General features: G+C 49.3%; 1 protein-coding gene across 2 annotated transcripts in view; it reads right to left on the bottom strand.

The window, feature by feature from the left end:
* Window positions 1-20,539, bottom strand: part of MAN1C1 (mannosidase alpha class 1C member 1) — a 131,895-nt gene that overhangs the window by 65,895 nt on the left and 45,461 nt on the right. For both annotated transcript variants that reach the window (XM_068539194.1, XM_068539193.1), the window contains exon 2: window positions 12,671-12,767. In XM_068539194.1, the coding sequence (XP_068395295.1) occupies window positions 12,671-12,767 (97 nt within the window). The remainder of the gene's footprint in view (window positions 1-12,670; window positions 12,768-20,539) is intronic.

Raw genomic sequence — 20,539 nt, 5'->3', positions numbered from 1 at the left:
ACTCATTTCATAGATAGCAAGACTGCCAGGGAGAGGGGAGAAAGTGTGTTGTCCAAGGTCACACAGACAATCACTGGCAGAGCAGGGAGAGGACCCAACCCTCCTGCTTCCCTGGGCAGCTCTGACCATATTAATGGTAAAGATGATGATGATGGTAACAGCAGCTACTGTTTATTGGTCCTGCTCTGAGCCCTTCACACGTATTAACTAACGGAATGCTCACAACCACCACTCTATGAGGTACACACTATTATTCTTGTTTTTTCTAGGAGAGAAAACTGTGGCACAGAGAGGTTAATTTAATCACCCAAGGTCACACAGCCAGAAAATGGTGACCAGGCAGCCTGGTGCCAAACCTGTGCTCCTAACCAGTTGGTGTAACTGCCTTAAATCACCAGGATCCTTTCTCAGGTTTTGCTTCCTCCCCAGCCACTGTGTTGAGCTTCAGGCTCTGGGATGTTTTGGGGGCTGGTCTCTGTGGAGCTGCCCAGCTTCACACCCTGAAGGGGGAGGCAGAGTCACATCCCCGACCCTGGGAATGTGGGGGAGCCCAGAGAGGCTGTCTCGCTCGCCAAGGGACTTGCTTCTGCACTTACATCTGGGGCTGGGCGTGCCTCATGTCCCAGGAATTCAAGGCCCTTCAGATGAAGCCACATCCCCAGTGGAAAGAAGGACCCCGCTGTGGATTTGGGCAAGAGCGGGAGAGGCGCTTTCCCCAGTGCATCTCCTGTGTGACATCTCAGACGGTGGCGAGTGTCGTGCAATAGCCTCGTCCGAGGTGTTCGCGATTTTGTCCTCCTTGGTTTGGGGAAGACAAGTAACTACCTTGGCTGCATTTTTACAGCCTAATGCAGGGAAGAGGGATGCAATGGACCAGGGCCGAGCCGTGTCAACAGAACGTCACAACCTCCTTTTAATCAATAAACACACACAGACCCTTCTTTGCCCTTCCCTGTTACCTCTGGACACCCCAAAGGGCCATCTGGGCCTGATGACACGCTGGTGTCACACAAGGCAGGTGACGCAGGGACTCCTGGCCCGTGGAGGGTTCACAGTCCCTGGGGCAGAGGAAACAGGACGTGGGGTCTTCGGAGGCAGACAAGCCTGTGTTGGAACCGACGCTCTGCCTCCTTGCAGGCTTGGGGTAGTTACTCCTCTCACAGCCTCAGTTTCCTCATCACACCAACACCACTTCAAAGAGGCACCGTAAGGAAAACCGAAACTCCCAAGAAGGTGCCTGTGCTGCAGGCGGGCACCTGTAGCAAGGCCCTGCCGGCCCAACTGTAACAAGAGACAGAAAACCCAAGTTGTTGGTAGGGTTACTGCCAGCTTTCTTGACAACAATGAGAAGGAAGGGGATCCTTCCCATCGAGTCAGCAGTTGCAGGCTTTCGGAACCCTCACCTGGTGAGGAAGACAAGGATGCAGGGCTGCTTATGACTTTCATGGGCCCTACCTTTGTAAAAAATATTAAAAACGCTCTTTTACAATTGCATTGGTATAAAGAAGCTGGATTCATTATTTTATATTCGTTATTATATTCATATTTTTCTTCTGATTTTAAAAGAAGTTAAAATCAAAATACTTCTGTGAGGGAATTCCCTGGCCATCCAGTGGTTAGGACTCGGCACTTTCACTGCCGGGGGGGGGGGGGTCTGGGTTCAATCCCTGGTTGGGGAACTAGGATCCTGCATGCCGCGCGGTGTGGCCCAAAATAAATAAATACAATAAAATACTTTTGTGAGCCCTAGGCACTGTGTGTAAGGGAGAGATTCAGCCCTGTGCGGGGAATGCCTGGCTGGCTGCTGGCTGCTCAGACGAGGTTTCTTCCCGTCAAGCCTGCAGCCCTCATCTCCCCTCCCCCGCCACCTGCCACCAACCACCCTCCTCTCTCTGAGCACCAGCCCTCCACCCAGCAGGACCGCCTAAGCTTGGTCTGAGCTGTTCCCCTCTCTGTAACAGAGATTTCATGGGTGTCCGTCACAACCTACCCCCTGAGCAACTCTGGGGTAGGATCCAGCCCCTCCCATATGACTCCTCTCCAATGCGACCATCTTTGTGATTCCCCAGCAATGAAACGTGGGGAACTTTACGAAAACTTTTCTTGCTCAGCACCTCTCGGTAGATGCTGACGCTCTCTCTTGCAGCCGTGCCGCTCAGGCATACGTTCTGTCTGACCCACAGGCAGACTTCATTCGTCTTTTCTCCAATGAGCTCACCGCGTCTTGTTCTTTCCTGCACCCTCTTTCCCTGCTCCAGATCCAGCTCAGAGCCTGCCACATAGTAAGTACTCAAGGCGAAGTTGCAGGATTGAATGAAAACTCTCCATGTCCCCATGTGCTATCAGTTACTTGTTGCAAAACAACATGCAGATGCATTTCTGGGCAACTGCTATTTCGGGAACAGGGTCATCTGGGGAGTCGAGCCCTGGCTGCTGGAAGTAAGAAGCCGGCAGAGGGCCTCCGGCACGGCAGCTCCCTTCCTCCCTGTCCTAATCATTTGCTTGGCCTTTGGTGGGATTAGACAACAGCAATTATCCCCACATGGTCTATTCCCAGAATTCAAAGTTATTGGGGGAGAAAATGCAATTGTGCTTTATCCAGCCATTAAAACAAAACAAAACAAAACAAGAGCAGTGGATTTTAAACCGCCTTTCAGACTTGATGAAAAAACAGACATGAGTATTAGCCCCAAATTGTACTGACGACACACTTCCGGGTCTCTTTGTCTTCCTCCAGGCTCTCTTCAGAATTTTTCAACAATTCCTATTGATCGCTGCGTGGTTCTCATGCCGACCATTTATGCTTGGGAGAGCAGCCATCTGTGGAGCAGAGAACCGAGCTGCCTGCCTCAGAAGCCCCTGGCGGGGGGATGTGAAGTCCTGGCCCCCACCTTCCAGAGGAGTGGCCACCACAGCCAGTGCAGCACCTCTGCCTCCGTCGCTGAGCCAGTAGCCCACTCGGCTGCACCAGGCTTTCATCAGCCAGGGTGAAACACACCCCAAAGTGGCCCAATCACCTACTCTTTAGGGCCTAGAAGTAACATGAGAGCCCATATGCCAGACGCCCGTGCTGTATGGTGGGGAAATGAGCTCACAGAGGGAACGGGCCTTGCCTGGGTCACAGAGCAGAAGCCATTAGAAGCCAGGTCTCCTGGCTCTTGGGGTCTGGGGTGGGGAGAAAACACCGGGGAGCATTCATGGATCCCCTTAATACGCTAGCTGCTCACAGATGGTCTCTCACTATGCCCTCATCCTCTCTAGTCACACTGAACACCTTTTAGACCCCAAGGAGCCACAGTCGTGCTCAATCTCCCCTTCGAGGCCTTTGCACATGTGTTCCTGTGCCCGTGATCCCTCTCTTGTGCTTCTTCATTCATGCTTCAGGCCTCAGTTAAGGCCATCTCCCCCAGGAAATCTTTTTGAAGCCCATCCCTCCAAGGATGAGTTAAGGAGCCCTTGGTGTGAGCTTGGACCTCATGGCGCTCATACTGCCTTAACTGAAACTACAAGTTCATGCCTACGTCTCCTCACTAGCCTGGGACAGCCACATGCGTGTCCATCTTGGTCCCCGCTGTTTCCCCTGTGTCTCGAGCAGGGTCTAGTGGCACACAGTAGGCACTGAATGATCACTGGCAGATAAAGAAATGGTCTCCTGTGATCCCAATGACAATCTGTGAGAAGGTGTCATCATCCCCATTCTACAGGAGAGAAAACTGAGGCTCAGAAAAGGAAACGGGACACCTACCCAGCGGGTTAGTGGTGGAGCCAGGGTTTGGACAACTCAAGTCTTCTGACTCCAAGGTCAACATTTTCTCTATTAAGACCCCTTTCCTAGCCTAGTAGCTGAACTAAAGAAGCTCCAGTTCACGCCATCTGTGCCCGTGTGTCACAGCTGGGTGGGCTGGTGAGACAGTGTGGGGAGGGGGTAGTGAAGGAAGCCTCGGCTGACTGTTCCTTCTGCTGCAAGGGGCACTTGAGGCAGCTGGCCTGAGAGCCCCGATTCACCCGTAAGTCAAGGCAGGAAGAGCAGGGGCCCTCTCCAGAGCAGGGCTGAAGCAGTCACTAAATGTTAAACAAAGAGACAAACAAAAACTGTTTATAGCAGCTTTACTCATAATTACCAAATGCTGGGAACAAAAATGTCCAGGAACAGTAGAATGGATACACTTGAAAAAGAATGAACCCTTCAAGACATAATTATGAGTGAAAGAAAAGTAAACCATAAAAGTACATACAGTATGATAAGAAATTTTAAGGCAGACAACACGAATCTAAGGTGATAGAAGTCAGAACAGCAATGGCCCTTGGGGACCACGAAGGGTCTGGGGGAACCTTCTGGAGGGTAACAGAAGTGCTCTCTATCTTGATCTGTGGGTGCAGATCAAGGGGTGCATCCACGTGTAAAACTCATTGAGCTGTGCACTTAAGATTTGTGCATTTTACTATATGTAAGTTATAAGTTACATCTCAATTTTTAAAAAGTAATTAAAAAGAAAAAGAGGCTCAAGTCAAAGTACCAGAGTTCAAGTCCTGGTTATTAGGCCTTCCTGAGTCCCTGTCCCCCTTGTGCCTCTTTCCCCAGCCTTAGACACTGGACCAGATGGTTTCAAAGAATCCAACTGGCACAGACAGTCTGAGATTTTGCGAATTCACATACCTATTTGTCACTGAGTTTGCTGGGAAATTTGGCAAGTGCTTGCCATCAGTGCGGTGTGAAGAAAAGAGGGCTGGCTGTCTGCTGTGGGCTCTGCCTTGTTTCCAAGGAAGGAAAGGTCTTTGTAAATTGGGCAGGAACACGTCACCCCCAGGAGGGAATGTCAGTTTCAATATGAATCATCTTATGCATCCCTAGCAACTTGCTCTGGGAATAGATACCCTGACTCACTCCTCCCCAACAGAAGCAAAACTTGCTACTAAAATTTCAGATTTCAAGAGAATCGGCATAGCCCAAATAGCCGCTCAGAGGCGGAAAAAAAAAAAAAAAAAAAAGAGAAAGAAAGAAATCAGCCTAGTAACCAACCGAGAATCACAGAGAGGACAGCGAGGGGCCAGGGTGCAAACCTCTTTGTACTGAAGCCGAGACGGGGCCCAGTGGAGGTCGCCGGCTCCCAGGGCTGCTGGCGCCAGGGCTGGGATGAGGACCCAAGGCTCCGAGCCTCGAGTTTTCTTTTTACAACAACCTGCTGCTGTATTTTCTAGAGAAATAAATTATGCTCTGTGCTGGTGGGAAGCCTTTTAAACAAAAAGAAAAAGAAAACAGCTAAGATGCATCTTAATTAGAAACTGCTTGGGAAAAAAAACACATCTATTCGGGAGGAGGGTGCAGAGCAGCGCACCCTGAATGGTCAGCAGCCTGAGAGCGTGAAAGTCCAGCAGGCTAATTTAGAGGTGAGCGCTCTGCTTTGCTAGTCACCCAGTGTGACCCGAGGGACATCCTGGTCTTTAGAAGGTGGCTGAGGAGCCGTGGATATGTCATTCAAGGCCACAGGGAGGCCCCCACAGAGCTGCAGCATCTGACCAGCAACTGCCAGTCCTGTCTGTCCTTCACATGTGTGGGGTCAATATTTTTATGCTATTTCCCTCCTTGTGCTAAAGGCCATTTGCCAGTGACTGGTGCTTCTAATCCATTTCCCCTGTGCTTTGACAGCCTCTGGCCTCCAGATGGAGCAGCCCGGGCTCCCAAGACATGTGACTGCCGGGAAGGTCTGCTCCTTGCCCTTAAGCCTGACCCATTCTACCCAAGGAATTGCAACATCGCCACCTCCGAGGAGGCTGATGACAGCTCTTTCTCAAATCAAACTCAGAGCCTGGGTCAGGGATGTGCACCACGGCCTGCCAAAATCAGGGAACGACACAGCCTGACATCGATTTTCTAAGAACTATGGATATTTGGTGTTTTGTTTTTGTTTTTCAGAAAAGAAAAAAAAAAAAAAAAAAGAAAAACCTCCGAAAATCAAAACTTATAAGAGCAGATATAGTATTTTCAGCCAGATAAGTCCAAGTGCCCTGTTACCTGATAAGAGAGGAGATAGGAAAGGGACTGGGAAGGGTGTATCTGCACTCGGGGAAGAAAAACCTAATGTTTTATGAGGACTTACTGGGTGCCAGGCACTGTACTGGGGCTACCTAGCCCCGTCTGCCTCCTTTTACAGGTGAGTAAACTGGGGTTCAGAGAACTCTGTGACTTGTCCAATTTAATTCAGCTGGTAAACGCCAGGCATTTGAACCCAGGCACAACTCCAAAGTCAAAACCGCTGCCACCCAGAAACAAACACAGAGAACCGTGGAAACAGCATGGAGACCTGTGGAAACTGGGAAGCAAGTGGTTTTCACAAACTGTCTATCTGCAAAGTGTGCAGTTCTCCAGGCAGCCACACTGCAGTGCAGCTCTCCGCCCACATAAAGACCCGGGAAGACTGGTGTGTGTGTGTCTGTGTAGGAGACTGTGAACGTTTTGCAGAAGGCACTAAGTCACATGCCAAAATGCAATTGTAAAAATGACATCTTGGGGCCTGGATTTATTCCCTCTTCAACATCATATTTGCTCCGTTTACAAGGCAAAGATGATTTTTTTCTCTTCCAAGGCCGAACATTCCCAGCCTGTGATCTGAAAATCATGCTGTGTTCACATTTTCCCTCTTAACTCACCCAAGGCCATAATCATCCCTTGAAACGGGGATTTGGTTGGGCAGTTCTATCAGGGATTCACCAGGCAGAGGCAGAATCCAATTTGGGGCTCTCACGGTCACCCTGGGCCGGCATGGAGCAGAGGGACGTCGCTTCTGGCTACACAAGCACCTCTATCCTCCACAGAGAAGATGCCCAAGATCAGAGCCGCTGACTAAGCAGGACTGCTGCGCTTTCAGGGTCAGTTTGCTGATTCCTAATGCACTTTGTGATGGAGGAGGTCAAAGCAGCTGCAGAGGATGAGAGGAACCAAGCACAGCAGGACCAGGAGGAGGGGCTTAAGGGAAAACAGGGCAGGCAGAGACTGCAGGGGGCAATTCATTCATCTGACAATACTTATCCAGAGCCTACTGTGTGCCACACACTGTTTGTTTTTTTTTTTGTCTCGGGATACAATTATTCTCACAATTATTTTATAACTGATATAATAATAAAAGCGGCAGCTTATAGTTAATGAGTGCATATGGGCAAGTATACTTAAGCATATGGGCAGGTTTTACAAACATCAACTTTATCTACTCCTCACCACTGTCCTCATTGTACAGATGGAGAAACTGAGGTGCAGAGAGTTTAAGAAACTCGCCCAAGGTCACATGACTAGTAAGTGGCAGAGCCGGGATTCAGACTCAGGCTGGTCTGATTCTCAAATCCATGCTCTTCTCAGCTCATTATGCTGACAGCCAACGGCATGTCTTGTAAGTAGCTGCTTTTAGGTTAATGGCAGAGATTAAATATTTTCCTACGGTGGGAGAAAAGAGGGAAATCTGAATCTTTTTCCCAGGACCTGAATAGTCAGCTGATGTCCAATAAGTCATGATGCCTTCAGATGGGTGGCCGCAGACCCTGACCTGAAATACATGTCTTTCTGGGTTTCTGTGAGGGCACTGGAGTAGAAGATGCAATACCACCAATCCTGAGACCATCCCTCTGCCCCTGCTCCCTTCTCTACAGCCACGCGTGTGGTCACTGGAGGACAGGGCAGCATGGTGGTTTGTGGACTGGGCTTTGGAGTCCAGCAGACCTGTGATTAAGTCTCTGCTTGATAACTATGTGACTAAGCAAGGCCTAAACTTTGCCAAGTCTCAGTCTCCTCATCTGTGAAATGGGGATAAGGGGGTAATTTATACCTTAGCAGGGCTGTGAGGAGGACACGAGAGAATACAGCTATGGTGCCTGGTATGATGCATGTACAGGAAGCAGGTGGGCTCTTGGCTCCCAAATCATACACCTCCTGAAAGAGAATTTGCTCTTGCTAGAGTTCTGAGAATGTCTAGTTCCTGATGGTGATCTGGCCAGGACCAGAGGCCTGTGCTTTGACAATCTGGTCTTGGACAATTTGGCTAATCTCAGAGTGGGTGGTGCAAAGAGCACTGGGCTGGGACTAGGCCATCAGGATTCAAATTCCAGACCTGCAATTAACATGCTGTGTCACCCTGGTCGAGTCCCTTCCCCTCTCTGAGCTTGGTTTCCCCAACTCTAAGATGAGGGAGTCGGACTTGCCACCAAAGGGCCTCTCTGCTGGGGACCTCTCAAGACTCTGTGCCCAGTACCGATTTCCCCCACTGCCAAGGGAGAATGGAGTTCTTATGATCGCTCTGAGTTCTTGGGAGGATTAATGCTCATTAAGTGCTTTAAGGCTGGCAGCTCGCATTGAGTATGAGGTCCCACTATTCTCCTGGAAACCCTTCTGCTGTCAGGAGGCCGATTTATTCCACAGCCTTGAATCTTAACTTTCCCCTGACTCTTCCCTCTTAAAAATTCCATTGTAAGCTGCTTAAATGAAAGGGTGAGAGGTACACTGACTACCAGTGGGCTGCCCATCCATGATCTCTGCCACGGGCGCTTGAGGGCTGAGGGGAATAGGGCAGGAGGGATCAGGGCTGGGAAAGCCCTGGAGTCCTCACGTGGGTCCCTGGGTCCAGGAGACTCGGTCATAGCCCAGTCAAAATGGGAGAAGCACACACTGTCCTAAGGGCCTTATGTCATCCTCATAGCAGCTGAACTTGAAGAATGCTTCCTATGAGCCAGGCATGAATATAAGCACTTCTCACATATTAACTCATTTATTTCTCAAAACAATCCTCTGAGTAGGTATTACTGTTGTCCCCAATTTAAGGCTGGAAACTGAGGCCCAGAAAGGTTAAGAAACTTGCCTAAGGTCACACAGATGGGAAGCGGCAGAGCAGCATGCAAATCCAAGCCATCTGGCCTCAGAGTCCATGCTCTTCAGCTGGCTTCCCCAGGTCCTAGGAGCAGCCCGTTTTACAGGTAAGGAAGCTGGGCCTCTGTGTACTCAGCCACTGTGCTTTACGGCATCACCAGCTGCTGCTTTATGGCTGGCTCCTCTACACTCCCCTCCTCGAATGTGTTCTTCAAGTGGCAGGCTCACCTCTGTGACTTCACAGTGATAAGAGCATCACCATCGAGTGCCGGCCCTGTGCCCGTGAGGAACAGGCCGTGTCCACTTTGCTGGCAGCTGCTAGGGTCTTGGTGGCATTTTCTGGCAGGACCTGCTGAGCCAGATTGCGGTAAATAGGAAGACACTTTAAATTGCTCAGGACACAAAAACTGGCTTGAGAGGTGCCTCACCCAGAGGTCTTACGTTCAAAGTGAGAACAGATTCAGGGAGGGGCGCACGGGTGGTGGGGAGGGTAAATTCAATTTGGTGAACTGCCACACGGGGAGACCAGGCTCTGCAGCCGACGTCTTCGCTGCAGCTCGTGTAAATCCTGCAAAGCCAGGCACCAGTGTGAACTCGTTACTCTTCCCCGTATGCAGCTCTCTTGGCCATGCAGGCCCAGCGAGGAGCCTGCAAGAGCCCGTGGCAGACTGATATGCACCGGGATGCAGGAGGCTGCTCAGGGACCCTGAACATCCACTCAGCCAGGCAGGGCAGGGTGGGGACAGCTGCCATCTGACCATGCCCTGCGGGGCCCGCCTACAGTGAGGTGACTGATGACGGCGGCTGCCAGAGCCCAGGAACGAGGCCACCCACAAGCCCGTATGAGTCCAGCAAAAGAAGCCAGTGGCGTGCGAAGCAGCTTCATTCAGGCCAGTTCATCTCCTATCATCCAGAACAGTCTGGCTTCCAAGCCCCTCATGGGTCCAACCCAAACTAGAACCTCCTCCAGGTTCCTCGAATGCCCCTAAACTCTCCTCCTCTGGGGGTGTTCCCATAAGCCTCTGTATCATCAGACCCATCTGTGGCAACAAGAAGCATAGCTACCAGCTATTAAGATGGTTCTGTGTGTCAGGCAGGCCTCGGGCTGGGGGTGTGATGTTTTCATTAGTTCCACTTTACAGAAAACTCAGGCTCAGAGAACACTCAAGGTCACTCAACCAGGAAGTAGTGAAGTCATTTTGAACTTGTTGGGCTCCAGGGACCTAGAACCACAAGCCAGTGAAGGACTGGTCACATCATTGATCATGATCCCTTCTACGTGTCCCTCATTCTGAGAGCACCTAGTCAGACCCCAGAGAGGCTCCGAGGAAGGGTTGCCAGTGTACGTCTCTGCAGAGCTGGTGGAGTTTTCACTGTGTCATTTATCCCTGCATCCCCAGCAGTCAGCACCGGGCATGGCACTAAACAAGCAGCTGCTGAATGAAAGTGTAAGAAAATCAAGACTAGCTTCTCCCTGCCCAGTGCCTGGGGCCCTACATGTCCTCTTTTCCCAGGAGCCAGTCTCCCACTGCAGCTCAGTGGCTGGCTGCAGAAGGAAGGCCCTGTCTCACTGCCAGGACTGCTGCAGGCACAGGATGATCGGGTACCCAGGGCCTTAGCCAAGGTCACTCTTGGGAGACAGGGGACCTCAGAACCCTCCATGGGCTCACCTGGGCAACTGCCAACCACACTTATTACTGTGGAAATCCTATATCACTCATATATACTTGGCCCTTTGCACGTTCCTGCACGCTCTCATAGCAACCTGAGTGTGCAAGATGAACGAACAGGGGCCCAGAGAGGTCAAGTGACTTCGCCACACAGATAGTTCAGGGCAGAGTGAGGACTTGCTCCCAGGTCTTCTGGTTCAAGGTCCAGGTTTCTTTGTATCATTCCAAGCTGCCCACTCTTCCTGAGGCTCAGTGATGGGAAAGGGGCCAAAGGGTTGAGATTTAAATCACAGGCCCTGAGGAATTTCAGAAAATGGGACTTGGTTTAGCCCAGTTCCTCCCAGCAGTGCTCCCGATGGTGCTCCCTCTATCCCCGTGGATGATCACAGCCATAGCTAAGCCCATGCTCTGCAGTTTCAGAGATCAACAGCCTCCCCCCAACCTCCACCAATTCCCTGGATATTTGCACACTGTGTAGAGAGGAGAGGATTATGTCCCTCATTTATACTAGTAGCCAAAGCTCCAACAACTTTGATGAGAGCCACACCAGCCATCTTTCCCCAGGGCTGATGTGGGTGTTGGGGAAGGTCTATGATCTGGACAGGTCAGGCAGCGAGCCTCTGAAACTAGAATCTACACATTTCATATTTGAGGTTAAGGAAACACCTGTCTTCCTCCCCACGACTCAGGAGTCCTCTCTCAGAACCTATCCTAAGACAACGTTTTATGCACAAAGATGATAACTGCCGTGTTATTTTTAATAGCGAAAAATTGGAAAGGACCTTTGTCCAACATTAGTGGGATGGTTAAATGAATTATGGCACATCCGTGCAATAACTGCAACCATTAAAAATATTCTTTATGAAAAAATTTACATGAGCTATGGAAACATATGATGTAACATTCAGTTAAAAAAAAAAAGAAAAGGAAGAACATAATATTGTATATGGGTGGGGGAAGCGTACTGAAGAAAAGACTGAAAGGAAATAAGACAAGATGTCCACAGAGGCTGCGTCTACATGGTAGAACGAGTTATTTTTGGCCTGCTTTACACTTTTTGATACTTTCTCTTTTCCCCTACATGCCTATGATAATCAGGGGGAAAACGCAGCAGCAGCAGCTACCCCAAATCACACCCCCCTACCCAAGGGGAGTGAACTGTCCGAACAGCCAGAAGGGTTGGGATGCTGCCTGGTGACATGGAGGAAGGTAGGTCCTGTGTCCCTTTTCCTGTAACACAAATACTCTGCCATACGCATGGGGGGCCTTGTAAACCTGCTTTTGAAATTTTTCTGGGGATTTTCATCTGACTTAGCTCTTTGGTTCTTGATGTCAGGAGCCTGTGTCTCGAAGGGGTGGGGAATACAGGTGATGAATTTCTGTTTCCAGCTCCCCAGATAGCTCCTGTCTCGCAGGGAAGAAGAAAGCCAGGTGCCTCCAGCATCTTTTCACGTGAAAGGCCTGCAGAGAGGGGCGCTGGTGATTTGTCCGGGAATTACATTTGAAATCTAAAGCCGTGCCCACAGTGAGGCACTTTGCAGTCTCTCCAGGTGAGAAGGGCTTTCGAGGCTCTGGGTGAGGAGGATCTCACGGCTGCAAAGGACAGAGATGTTGGCAAGTGTGGCTGCAGGTCAAACTCAAGCTGCCAACACACAGCAGCACCCACGCTGCTCCCTAACATGTGACTGTTTGTCCACCAAGCCACCCGGCGAGAGACACACACCCAAGACCCTAAAGGCAGCGCGTGTGCCCAGTTTATCAGATACATGTTTGGTTTCTCTAGGAAAACACGCAAGATCATTTTACAGCCACTTGGAGGAGCGGATTTAAACCCAATCCTCTGTGTCCTTCAGATCTGCCCACCTTCTCCATGGCAACTAGTGTCCGTCACTCACTGCCCCCACTCACATTTCCAAGTTTGTTTGCTCTGAAAATTAACAACAGGTGCATATAAAGAAGTGTGTGAGGTGAGGGAGAAGCATGTGGGTTTCCCCCAAACCTAGAAGGCTCACAAGCCTAGACAACCCTGGAGGAAGTCAGACTTGGGAGCCCCCAGCTCTGGAGAAACAGGGACATGGCTCAGGAGGCAAAACGTCAAAAATGAAATGCTGCTTGGCCCCCAGGGGCAGGGGGTCTTCCGACGTCAGCTCACCGAACATGTTGCCCTCGTAGCCGTCTCTTGTGAGGGGCCGGAGCTCGTTTTTCCCCATCGCATAGCGCTTATAGCTCTGCCAGGCGAACTGCATCATCTGTAAGAAAAAGCAGAAACAGACCCTGAGCATGGAGATTCCCAACAGCGCAGGCTGGCCACCTGGCCTCGCCCTTTGCAACAGGATTTGAAACCACATTATAAAAACAATCTTCCACATTGAGAAAGACGACTTCCTCTCACCACTGTTTTATTCACAGTTATGCCTGGAAGGCTCTTCTCCTCAGACAACCCCACGCGTCTTGCGTCTACCCATAGATTCCTCAGAGAAGGCACAAAAGGCACTAAATACATTCTAGCCATCCGTCAGTGCCAAAGTGAAAAGCCACCTCTTCCATGAAGCCTTCCCGGACCTAAAGTGACCCTCTGAAGGGAAGGAAACAAAACTCACCGAGGGATGCCTGTTAGAATCTAATAGAACCTTCCCTTGAGCTAGGGGTTGTTAACTCCATTTTGTAGATAAGGAGACAGGTCGAGACATGAGGTAACTCGCCCAGGATTACCCGGTGAGTGAGTGAGCATGCTGGGAATTGAACCCATGCCCTCTGGCTCCGAAGCCTTAGGTCTGTCCCCTAAAGTCACTGCTTGAGTCTCTTTGAACTCCTCCTGCCCTTGGCTTGACCCATGCTGGCTTTCCCAGGCCTCCTAGCACCCCAGCTGGTCACTGTTAGTTTTTGTTTTACTGGTTCTGGACCGCAAACTCTTTGAAGCTAGAAACTACATTTTCTTTGCCTCAGTTCCCCCAAAGCACCCTGCACAGGGCTTGGCAATGAGTATCTGTCAGCTTTGTCACCCAGTGCATGCATGAGTTCTTACTACACTAAGGCAACTATGTTAGCCCCTTGGCAGCATCACAAGCACACAAGCACCTCTGTCCCCTAACTGCACTTAGCACTGGAGGCTGGAGGAACGCAAGGCGACAATCTGTCCCCAGCCCTGCTCCCCCGCCCCTCCCCAGGATCTCCCTTTTGCCTTTGATGGCAGGCTGCAGAAGAAGGACAGCAGAGCAGGCCTCTGCGGTGACCATGGGGCTGAGAAGGGAGCCAGCCCAGGCAGCAGAGGCACAGCTGAAGGACAGGCAGGTGGGAGGCAGCCTGGTGTCATGGAAAGAACTCAGGCTTCGGGGCCGGGAGGCCCGGGTTCTAATCCTACCTCTGCCACTGTCTCTTTGACTTTGGCAAGCAACTAAATGTCTCCAAGCCTCAGCTGCCTCATCTTTGAGATGGGAATAACAAGGGCTGCTTTGCCACAATCCTGAAAGGTTTAAATGAAAGCAAGTAGCTGGAAATGCCGTTTTCGACTTCACACAGCAAGTGATCGACAAACACGAGTCCTCTTTCCTGCTCAGCCTTTAAAATACCCATCTGGTTCTCCAAGCCTCATCCATCCACCCCTCCTTTCATCCACCTTATTAGTTCTCAGACTTTGGCGTGCATCAGAATCACCTGGAGAGCTTGTTAAAACAGGCTGTTGGGCCCCATCCTTGAGTTTGTGATCCAGCAGGTCTGGGGTGGGGCCTGAGAGTCTGTCTTTCTAACACATTCCCACGTGGTCCATGGGCCACATCTGAGAACCAGCAGTCTACTATATGTGTTTATTTCTATTTCTCAGCTCACTTCCAGACACTGTCTGGCACCCTTCTGCTTTTCTCCTTCCATCTCCCAGCCCACCTTCCTGCCTCAGCACTGTCTTTCTGGACATCGCCACCTGCGTTCTCCATACCCTGCCACTCCTGGTGCCAAGGTCTAGCAGCCATCTCTTCCAGGCACACCTGGACAGTACCCATGGCCATGTTCACCACTGGGGCCAAAACACACAGACCAGGAGGGCAGACCTGACAGGTCTGTGGCCTGGGCTCTCCGTGAAATGGCAGAATAATCTAGTACCATCTCTCCACTTCAAAGATGATGAAACTGAGGCTCAGAGATGGAAGGTGGTCAGGGTGGCACAGCCAGCAGGGCTGGAATACAGCTCTTTCAACTCCCAGGCCAGCAGACCCCACCCCCATGCTTGGCCTGATGTGTGGCTTCCCAGGAGACACACATGCAAATGTCACGGTACTGCATGCCAAGCACTCGGCACAGGCTTTGAGCCCTGGTTCCATTCCTCGGTTATTTTCTACTTATCTTGAATTGGCAATAAGGGAAAGTAATTGCTGGGTATGAGCGCTTAAGGGAGACTGGCCTCCTCCCTCAGTCTCTCTTATTCTGGGGGGGGCCCCCTCGATTAAGTCAGTGTGAGGGGAGGGAGGGGTGGGGGATGGGTAGGGGAGCAGCAGGAGGCTGTTAAAACAGAAATGGCAGCAGGAAAGCAGGAGCAGAGGTCTGGAGGGAGAGGACTGCACCCTACCCCCAAAGCCCACCTGCTTGAGAGAGAGAGAGAGAAGTGGGTGTGCAGGAGTAATTAAGAGAACCATAGGTATCTACATGTTCTCAAAGGAGCTGTCACTGCAGGGACGTGGGGATGTTGGAACGTGGCCCGTTCTCACAGTCATCCACATCAACGGAGGGGAAGGAAGGCACAAATAATCCCTGTGTCACTTGGGACAGGATTCAGGAGGCAATCAGAGCTGCTCTCACACACACACATGCACAAGGACACACAGACCCTCGAACGCTAATCCTTGTGTCTCCCACCTCGGGTCGCAAGCCCAGGCGCTGGATAAGCAGGGATGACGGGGAAAGTCCCCAGCCAGGTGGTCCTTACATCTCTTCCTAATGCGCCCCAATCTACCAGGTGTCCTAGCCTGTGCTCGGCCGCAGTTTGGGCTGCAGCCATGGTGGGACTGCTCCCCTGGACCCCTCCCCCTCCACTTTCCTGCCAACTGCTTATCTTCCTTCAACTCTCAGCTGAAAGGGCACTTTTGCAGGGAGTCCTCCTCCTCAGCCAGGCCCCCACGACCTCCCCACATTCCTGATGTCAGGTCCCACAGCAGCCTGCAGTTAAGCTTTTATACTCGCAACCATTTGGTCAGTGCCCCCATCCCCTAGTCACTGCTGCGTGCCTGGCAACTCACCAAGGGACTGACACATAATAGGTGCTCATTAAATATGTGCTCAATGAAAGTAAGAACAAACAAGAAAATTGGCTCTGGAGCTTAACATATGGCTGGGAGACGACGTGTGGACCACACACGTCACAGGTAAAATAGGTAATGGGTCAGGGGGACCGGGGTGGGGCGCTTCTGAGTAACAGAGGTGCTCAGAAGAAGGCAAGCGTGTGTCTCAAGGGGAGTTTCACGGGCACCCAAGTGTTCTGATGGACAAGTAGGATTGTGAGGGGCACAAGAAGAGGATGACCTACAGAAAGGCTAATCTCACTCTGGAACTGGTGATATGTGCCTTGGGCAACCCCTGGACTTGGCTTTAGAGACGGACAGTCCCTGGTTTCATGTTTAGGCAGTTCTAAGGCTTCAAAGATTACCCAGGCCACCTCCTGCCCCATGCAAGTTCCTTAAGAAGACTAAGTAATCTCTCTTTGAACACCCCCAGTGACGGGGTGCTTACCTCTTTACCAGGCAGCTCTTCAATTGCAGAGTTTCACAAAGTTCTTTCTTATTTTTTATTTTTTTAATTTTTTTCATCTTTTTTTTTTAAATTTTAGCAATTTCATGTATCTTTATTTATTTTATTTATTTATGGCTGCGTTGGGTCTTCGTTTCTGTGCGAGGGCTTTCTCTAGTTGCGGCGAGTGGGGGCCACTCTTCATCGCGGTGCGCGGGCCTTTCACTGTCGCGGCCTCTCTTGTTGCGGAGCACAAGCTCCAGACGCGCAGGCTCAGTGATTGTGGCTCACGGGCCTAGTTGCTCCGTGGCATGTGGGATCCTCCCAGACCAGGGCTCGAACCCGTGTCCCCTGCATTGGCAGGCAGACTGTCAACCACTGCGCCACCAGGGAAGCCCACAAAGTTCTTTCTTAATCAATCCAAATCTGCTTTTCCCTACGGGCCATGGGGAAGACAGCTCATATGCTCCCACCACAGATCTTCACCCAGGGGGAGCCAACTCTCGAGTCACCTTACGCTGCCTGTTGGCCGGCTGAACAGCCCGGCTCCTTCAACAGATCGCCTGATGGCAGAGCTCTAAATCCCCTGAAACTGCAGATACCCATCACAACGTTTTTCCAGGGTGCCCAGACTTTGTCACCCATTTGTTATCGTTGGCTTTTGGCAACGAGCAGAAACCGAAGTGCAAACTCTCTCTGGTTACATCTGGACCAGACCCTGTGGGTGTGGACTTGCCATTTGTCCCTAACAATTGCATCTCGCTGGACTCTCCATACTCATTCCGTGCTGTCAGGATCTTTCTGGAACCAGATCTTATCATTCACTGTGTGTGTGTCTGCATGTTTTGGGTATTCTGCCTGCTTTCATGGGACCGCCATCTGTGTCTCCCCCAAGTTTTGGAGAGAAACAGTAAATGGCTGGGCTGAGGACAGAGTTGGGGAAACAGCAGCAGGGCCCCTCACCTGGCTCCAGCACTGCTCTTTGAGTGTCATCTGTCAACAAGTGAGGAATCTTCCAGATAATCAGTCCAAGCCCTGTGTCTCCATTTTTGTACACGAAGATATTATGAAGGACAGGACTGAAATACAAACGCACTCTGCCCCAGTACAGTTAGTACAGAGAAAATAGATGGCTTTTTTCTTCTTTTAAGAAAAATCAGGGGTTAGACTGGTATGACTTGTTCTTAGAGAACGCAGTTTGGCTCCTCTGGATCCTCATTTTTGGTTCTAAACGCCTGCAAATCACTAACGTAAAAACCTATCAGCCACACTAGGACGGCTACAAGAAACACGATGGACGATAACAAGTGTGGGCCAGGCTGTGGAGAAGTGGAAACCCTCATCAACTGCCGGTGGAAATGAAAATGGTGCAGTTGCTTTGGAAAACAGTTTGGCATAAAAAGTTAAATATGGAGTTGTGATGTGACCCAGCAATTCCACTCCTGGGTGTAGACTTGTGCAGACAGAGTTAACACAGTAGGCCTGAGACTTCTATCCCTAGAAAGGCTCTGCTTGCAAATTTGGCCCTCGGCTGGCACCTGGGAACTTGGATTTAGTGAGTGTTCTCACCACTGTCTGATGGGTAAGGGTGGTTTACTGCACCGAGACTGTACAAACAATGTGGTGTATGCTGAACACCTGCCTTCCTTCTGGGAGTCTGGAATTTTGGTACATGTTAGGCCGAGGGTACTTCCATGACCAGCCCCCAGTAAAAACCTTGGGCACTGAGTCTCTAATGAACTTCCTGGTGGATGGCGTCTCACACGTGTCATCACAACTCAGTGCTGAATGAATGAAGTGTGTTCTGGGTGACTCCACCCAGAGAGGACTCTTGCATGCTGGGTCTGGTTTCCCCAGGGCTTCTCTGTATGCACATCTCCCCTTTGATGATTTGGCTTTGTGTCCTTTCACTGTAGTAAATCAGCCAGGAGTAGGACTATGTGCCCTCCTGGTGAATCACTGAACCTAGCGGTGGTATTGGGGACCTTGACATATACCCTAGAAAATTAAAAACATATGTCCATACAGGAAGTTGTACACGAATGTGCATAGCAGCACTATTTGTAATAACCCAAAAGTGGAAGCAACCCAAATGTCCATTGACTGATGAATGAACCAACAGAATGTGTAAATAGATACAATGGAATATTATTTGGCCATAGAAAGGAATGCAGTGCTGATACATGCTCCAATGCGGATGAACCTTGAAAACACTGTGCTTAGTGAAAGAAGCCAGACACAAAAGGCCACACAGCATATGATTCCATGTATATGAAATGTCCAGAATAGGCACACCTATAGACAGAAAGTAGATTAGTAGTCACCAGGGGTGAGGGAAAAAGACACGGAGAATGACAGCTAATGGGTATGGGGCCTTTTGGGATGATGAAAATGTTCTAAATTGACTGTGATAATGACTGTACAACTCTGGGAATATACTAAAATCCACTGGATTTTACACTTTAAAATGGTGAATTTTATCATATGTGAATTATAACTCAGTAAAGCTGTTATTAATTTATATTTTTAAAAACTATTAATGGGGACAAATAGATATCACATGCCATTTGATATGACACACTAAGAAGAACACACGTCATTTCAGTGGTAATCCTGCCAAAAATGCAAACCTGAACCGAATCATGAGGAAAGATCAGACAAACCCAAATTGAGAGACAACCTACAACATAAATGACCTTTACTTTTCAAAAACATCAAGGTCGTGAAAGAAAAGGAAAGACTGAGGAACTGTTCCAGCCTGAAGGAGACTAAAGAGACATGAACTAAATGTAATACGTGATCTTGGATGCGATCCTGGAGCAGAAATAATAACAACTACTATTATTATTATTACTATAAAGGACAATCGTCAAGATAATTGACAAAATGTGAATGGGGTATAGGGATCAGATAGTATTGTGTCAATGTTAATTTTCTGGTTTTACTATGGTTATATAGAAAAGTAGAACCAACCTTTTGGAAATACACAATGAAGTATTTAGGGGTAGGAGGCATTATGCTTGCAACTTACTCCCAAATAGTTCAGAAACCTCTGTGTGTGTGTGTGTGTGTGTGTGTGTGTGTGTGTGTGTGTGTGTGTGCAGAAAGAGAGAGAGAGTGTACACAAAGCAAACAGGGTAAAACACTAACATTTGAGGAATCTGGGTGAAGGGTAAATGTGAATCTTTGTAGTATTTTTTGCAACTTTTCTAAAAGTCTGAATTCTATTTTAAAAAATAGTAGGGAACGTTGCAGGATGTTGATGTCATTTTCACCCAGATTTATACATGACAGAATTCCGTTTTCCCCCACTTGTATAAATTATGATAGAATGTGCTTGTTGCCAGTCTCCTTGTGGCTCCTCTTACCCCTTGGTTCCTCAAAAGCCCTATTGGGCTTTCACATTCCCCTCACCAAGCCTGTCCCACCCACACTGGTCAGAAGATGGAGCAAATGAGGAACTAGCAATTTTGGTTTCGCCTTTTATAATTATATTACCATGTTCAAATGAGGTGCCCATCCTCACTCTGTTCTTCCTGTTCCAAAAATAAACTAAAAGGCACCTTTTGTGGCTCTAAGCCTTTTCCAGAAGTTCCAGCCCAGTCTGGGCTCAGCCCCCCATGCCCTTTTCTCCCACCTCTGGGTCACTACTTTCACTTGAACTCAGTTCTGTGCCCCGTACTTGCCTCTTCTGCTTACATCCTTTCCGATAGTTTAAAAAATAAGGTTGATCTGTCTATCTATCTATCCATCCATCTACCTACCTACCTACCTATCTTTTAATGCATCCAAGGTATACAAGCTCATTGCAGAAAAACAGAGAGAAAGAAAATAATCATCTACCATTTAAATATTATAACCACTGTTGCCACTTTGGTGTCTTTCTTTCCACTCTTTTTCATTTATCTTTGCTTCTTCCAGTGATGATGACATAAACATCTTCCATGTTATTACAAAGGCTTTGTAAACATCATTTTAGATAGCTATATAATAGCTCCGCAAGTAGGTTCAGCATCATTTACTTAACCTTCCTCCCAAATAATTGTACATGTCAGTGATTTCTATTTTGGGGCTATTGTAAATAATGCCATAAGGGACATCTTTGTGCACACTCCCTTTCCTATATTTCAGGTAAGTTCCTTAGGCCAGAGCCTCTAAGAAATTGCTAGGAAAAAAATTAAAAGTTATTAATAAGTACGTTCCCTTTTAAAGATTAAACCCAGACAGCTAGTTTTGCCCACTGCTGTGCAAAACTTGAATAGGAAAGTATATAACAATTTCATGACAACACATAAAGTAGTTCACTTGG

Source organism: Eschrichtius robustus, chromosome 3 (genome assembly GCF_028021215.1).
Source record: "Eschrichtius robustus isolate mEscRob2 chromosome 3, mEscRob2.pri, whole genome shotgun sequence".
Lineage (NCBI taxonomy): Eukaryota > Metazoa > Chordata > Mammalia > Artiodactyla > Eschrichtiidae > Eschrichtius > Eschrichtius robustus.
Note: the sequence above shows the minus strand (reverse complement) of the source record. Positions and strands in the feature narration are given on the sequence as shown.